Source organism: Pyrus communis, chromosome 16, assembly GCF_041283825.1.
Source record: "Pyrus communis isolate YQ-2024b chromosome 16, ASM4128382v1, whole genome shotgun sequence".
NCBI lineage: Eukaryota > Viridiplantae > Streptophyta > Magnoliopsida > Rosales > Rosaceae > Pyrus > Pyrus communis.
The window spans coordinates 17,832,112-17,838,101 of NC_142580.1; the positions used below are offsets into that span (position 1 = coordinate 17,832,112).

Here is a 5,990-nt window from a genome sequence, read left to right on the forward strand (position 1 = left end):
CACAGGTGCGCGAGGGTTGAGCAGAAGACCACATATTGCTTGGGCTTTTCTTGCCTTCCCTTTCTCTCGACTTACTGCTTTCGTTTTTTGGGTTTAGGGTAGTGATTCCCTTGTTCCATTTTTGTTTGCCCCGCTTGCAGGCCCCTTCGTTATAGTTTGCTGGATTCAACAAATCAAAGTAGAATAAACGGACATAAACGAGGGGAGTGTAGAAAGGGGAAAAGAGTAGTGTGAAAATTATAGGGTTCTTTTAGAAGTGTTTTTAAAATGATTAAAAGTGCTTTTAGAGAAAATATTTTTGAATTCTTGAGTGCTTTTTAGGAGTTGCTTGCATTTTTACTAAAGGTTGGTTCTAAGAATATTTTTATCAGAAATATTTTTAAGCATTTGAAAAGCACTTTTAAATGAGTTAGACGGCGTCTAGGTGGGCTTTTGAGGTGATTTGGAGCGAAATGTTAGGGAAAATCGGAAATGGCCCAGGTGGGCGCTAAGCGGTATAGGCGGTTAAACCGAGCCAACCGATATGGAATGCATGGAGAGAATTGTAAGCTGAAGGGTCTTCTTTGCCCTCCAGCTTGTCCACTTTGCCATACCTTCGCCGGCATCGACGGTCCCGAAGAGGAAGAAGACCCATCTCCTTTCTTTGAGCCCTAAACAAAGGTTCAATTGAATTAAATCAAATCGATTGAGAAAAGACAAAACCCTAATTGTACTAAAATAGTTAAACAATCGACGGAGAAGGTAGTGGATTTTTACTAAAATAATATTTAATTATATGTTTAATGTGTTTTTAAATTGTATGATTATATGCCTAAAAAGAAACGGTTGGTACAACTAGTTCGTGAACAACTAAGTTGGATGCATATACTTCATTTATTATTCTACTTCTATTTAGCCAAAAAAAAAAAAAAAAAATCTGATTATATGCCTATGACTCAACTCGCTACTCAATTAGCACTTAACGTTCTTTAGAATCTTAGAAATAGGTGTAAGCAACATGAATGGAAAATCAGAAACAAATCTTCTTCAATATTACCAAGGTTGGTGATTGGTTTGTCACAAAAGAATCAAAACAAAATGTTTTGACATATCACATGGAAGTCTTAAAGCAAGGAAAGGAGACATATCTTCCCTTCGACTCCTTTTCGATTCCTTAGAATCCGTACAACCAGACCTTGCAGTAGTTGACAAAGCCTGTATGTCCCACCGCTGGCTGGACCATTCTATTACTTTATCGATTTCTTATCTGTCATGAATAAAAAGCCACAATAAAAGTAGCATTTAGGAACTCTCTCTTTGAGAGCATCAGGTTACACCGCTACAATGACATTCCAGTGTAATAATACAACACATCTTGTTCCAAGAAGGCTTCACCTCCCCAGGTCACTGTTGGACTGATGCAGTCTGCTCTGGGGAAGGCTTTATTTATGCACTCGCTTGTAATTGTATGTACCTCCCAAACCTCAAATCTTCCATAAATAAACACACACCATTCTCTCCTCTCTCTCTCTCTCTCTCTCTCTCTCCAATCCTCCGAAACACACATTAAAATTCACACGCACGCAAATCTACAAATGTCTTCACCTCCACCGGGCCAGGCACACCTCTCCTTTGCTGGTACGATATTACTCAATCCTACGCGATAATATTCTAACATCAGATATTTGACATGTTATATTATCCGTACATGTAGAGTCTAGACTTCATCCTTGTACAAAAAGCCTAGCTTATCAAGGGTATAGATTTGACGGCCCCGACAACGTAATTTAACGCAGTTTCCATGCATCAATCAAAATCTGATATTGTGAGTTTTGCTTGGCAGATGGGGATGAAACAGTTAGAGAGCACCTACTGACAGTGGACGTTGGAGAAGCTGATGGGGACGTGAAATTCCGGATACGAAATCTGGCCAAGAAATCAGACACCACCGGAGCCGCAATACTCAATGGGTTGACCTTGGACATACCAAGGGGTGTGATCATGGGGGTCATTGGCCCCAGCGGCAGCGGCAAGTCCACGCTGCTTCGAGCTCTCAACCGCCTCTGGGAGCCGCCATCTGGGACTGTCTTCTTGGACGGTCGTGATATTCTGGACGTCGACGTTCTCAGCCTCCGCCGCAAGGTCGGCATGCTCTTCCAGCTTCCCGTTCTCTTTGAAGGTAACCCTTTTGATCATATGCCCCAACTAACAGTCTCTCTTTCTCTCTCACATATCAGATGGTCAATTGGCGTATTGTTTTAGGATAATGTTAGGGAGACTAGTTTGTAGACAAAATTTGGAAGTTGAATGATGTGTCATCAATAAGAATGAACATCTTGTCAGAGAAATAGATTATATCCACCATTCCTCTTTCCCCTAAAGCATCTTGGTGTGTTTAGGGGGCAGTCAATATTTTTGGGTCATTGTAATAGAGATTAGAGAGTGATTATAATATGATTAGGGAGTGATTATAATATCAAACCGTGATGGGTTTGATTAGGAATATTGTAAAGTAAATATGCATCTTTGTCACTGTTGGTGTAAGCATTCTAATTACGGATTTTTTATATTTTGTACTCTGGAATTTACTAAAAAATTTCGGAAAAAAAAAAAAGAAAACAAGCTATCCCGGATATTCTGAAATTTTTAACAATTAGATTTTTTATTATCAAGGACACAATAATCAAGATTTAACTATTAAAAATATTCTAGAGCACCATCAGATTTCCTTTTCCATGCATGAAGTTTTTATATCGAGCCTATTGCTGGCTTTTCTTTTGGGGTGGAGTGGTTCAATTCCAAGGCTTACTCACATTTAAAGTTTAAAACTCAACAAAATTTTTATCAACTGTATTTTAATGGTACTTTGAACAATCTGTCCTATGCTGCTGCCACACAACCTCTATATATATATATATATAGGGTGCTTTAGATTTTGGCCCTTACAATTCATTATTTCTAGATAAAAACCCATCTATCTTTAAAGATACAGTTTAAGCCCAAATTTAAAATTTGCAAACATATAGGAACACTATTGACATATTAATATAATTTATTTACACTCATGCCACTCATACTTTATGGTCCCTTTTCCAAATTCCTAAATTTATGCCAAATTAAAAGTAGTAGAAAAAGTGAAATAAAATGAAAAAAGTGTTTGCATTAACCGTATCTATGTCAAACTAGAAAAGTAGTTTTTTTTTTTTTTTTTTTTTTTTTTTTTTTTTTTTTGTGATATATTTTGTAGCAATTTTATCCATATTAATTGGTAGGTAAATTAGTTTGTTCCAATTATTTAAAAAAAAAAATACTACACCTATATTATATATTTTGAATCAAATAACATTCCTCTAACTTGTAGGTAAATTATTTTCTATGTATTGTTATATATGTTAGACATGTTTTGTTGTTGTATAAACATGAGTGGAACATAATATTGTTGATTTTATACATCAAACTGCATTTCTTTTGTTATAGGTAAATTATTTTCCATGTACAAGTACTTATGTTAGGCAAGTTTTGTTGTTGGTACATACAATATTTTGTATCATTGTGAAGAAAGATGTTACATTACACCCATGGTATAATTGTTGTAGGTAAATTATTGGAAATTAATTTGTAGTTAGGTAATGAACATTTTGCATCATTGGAAATGAACATTTCAAAGAGTAGGTAGGTAAATTAATTTGTTCTAATTATATAAAAAAAATTACACTATACCTAGCTATACTTAATTTTTCCAATTATTAAAAAAATTTATACTACACCCAACCAAATAACATTTCTCTAACTTGTAGGTAAATTATTTTTCATGTATTGTTAGACATGTTAGGCACGTTTTGTTGTTGTATAAACATGGGTGTAACATAGTATTTTTAATACTATACATCGAACTACATTTCTTCTTAATATAGGTAAATTATTTCTTCTTTTTAATATACATCGAACTACATTTCTTCTTAATATACATCGAATTACACCCATGTTATAATTGTTCGTAGGTAAATTAATGTGCATGTAGATAATGAAATACAATGTTCTAATATATTAAAAAAAATAGGATAAATTCAAAAGTATTCAAGAGTAAGGTGAAAAAACTGAATCGAATAGTTTTATGAAAATTCAATACCTTTCTAAAAAATTAATATGCAATAAATTTTTAACATTAATGTCTTTTTCTTCTTGTTGCAAAAGCATTTACTATTTCCTTACAATTAATTGTCTACATCAAGTATGTAATAGGGGTATTTTAGGCATGTGAAAAATGTAAAATGTGTGAATTAATATGAAGTTAATGAATTTGCTTATGTGGATCCTAGTCATTGGGTTTTCTTTGAGTAAAAAAAGTTATGTAGGGTTTTATATAAAGAAAATTAAGTTTGAAGGGCTAAAGTCATATTATGTCATATATTATATATATATATATATATATATATTTTTTTTTTTTCCCTATAATAACAGTGGTTAAACCTACTTGTCCTATTACTTGGATGGTGTGATGGTGTTTTCCTTTTTTGATTATTGGGGGTGACGGGGTTCAAACACGAGACCTCTTCTAACATTGTGGAGCAAAAATACCATTAGAGTAATCGCTCGCTGGTTGGTTACTGGATGATGTTGTGATTTCAATCTCTCTGTCTAAATATAGTAAATATAGTAAATGAGAATTGGATGATTGTAATATAGTAAACGAGAATTGGATCAACGATTGTTATGTCAAGTCTCCCCTCTTTTGGTATCAAGTCTTCCTGGAAAGAATTTGATGTGCAGTAGTATATGAATATCCGGAAGTTCTTCCTCGCGCGTTTGTATTTTTTTTCATGAACGAACGGTTGAGATATCTTTCTTTTTTGTTCTTTGATGCGCAGGAGAGCAAAGCTCTATGAATATATACTTGTGTATCTGTTTTCAGTTGCAAATTAAGAACTGTGATCAATTCATCTTTCAGGCACAGTTGCAGACAATATACGTTATGGCCCTCAATTAAAGGGGAAGAAGCTGAGTGACGAGGACGTTCACAAGTTGCTGACACTTGTAGACCTTGATTCATCTTTTTCCACCAAGACTGGTTCTGAAATGTCTGTGGGTCAGTCCCAAAGAGTTGCACTTGCTAGGACCCTCGCCAATTCCCCTGAGGTAAAAACCCATTACAAGACCATCCTCAACTCCATTTTGCATTCAAGAAGTCGTCCCTTCTTACAGACAAATCACTGTTTGATATTCATCTAAAAAAATTCTTCTTTTCGTGATCCTAATGAGCTCATGTGACATTTAAGGAGTCACTCCTCCGTGCAGTCAAATTACTATTTGACATCTATCAGAATTTCTTATTTTGATCTTAATAAGTTATTTTTGCATCTGTCAGATTATGATTTGATGGTAAGAAAGAATGACTCCTTACATGTACGCCAAACAATGTTTCTTTTTTATTTTTTTTATTTTTATGTTTGCTATTGTTGGTAATGTGTTGTACTATACTTTTGGGAAGGTTTTGCTGCTGGATGAGCCAACAAGTGCATTGGATCCAATATCAACAGAGCGCATAGAAGGTGCTTTGGAGAAGCTGAAGCAGAAACAGGGGATGACCATTGTGATGGTCTCTCACAGCATCAAACAAATCCAGAGGATTGCTGACATTGTTTGCCTACTTGTGGATGGGGAAATTGTTGAAGTTCTCAAACCAGACCAACTATCTCAAGCCCAGCATCCCATGGCACTACGGTTTCTTGAGCTCAGCTCTTAATCTCTCTCTCTCTCTCTCTCTCTCTCTCTCTCTCTCTCTCTCTCTCTTTCTCTCTTTCTCTCTTTCTCTCTTTCTCTCTTTCTCTCTTTCTCTCTCTCTCTAGATTGATTTGGGATTTTATAAATTGTTGTGTACAATAGTTACATAGCAATTGCTTGATGATACTTTTTGGAAGGGAAGAAACTTCTGCTAGTAACTGCTCTGATATTTGTATTAGTTACAGTGATCATATAAATTTGTGATGGGCCTACGAGCTATATATATATAT

At 35.0% G+C, this 5,990-nt stretch overlaps 1 protein-coding gene across 1 annotated transcript; it reads left to right on the top strand.

Moving 5' to 3' along the window:
- The first annotated feature begins 1,265 nt into the window (after window positions 1-1,265).
- Window positions 1,266-5,990, top strand: LOC137733001 (ABC transporter I family member 17-like). The gene is made up of 4 exons (XM_068472228.2): window positions 1,266-1,617; window positions 1,823-2,158; window positions 4,928-5,115; window positions 5,468-5,990. Exons 1-4 carry the CDS (start codon window positions 1,575-1,577, stop codon window positions 5,720-5,722), a joined length of 822 nt encoding a protein of 273 aa, XP_068328329.2. The 5' UTR covers window positions 1,266-1,574; the 3' UTR covers window positions 5,723-5,990.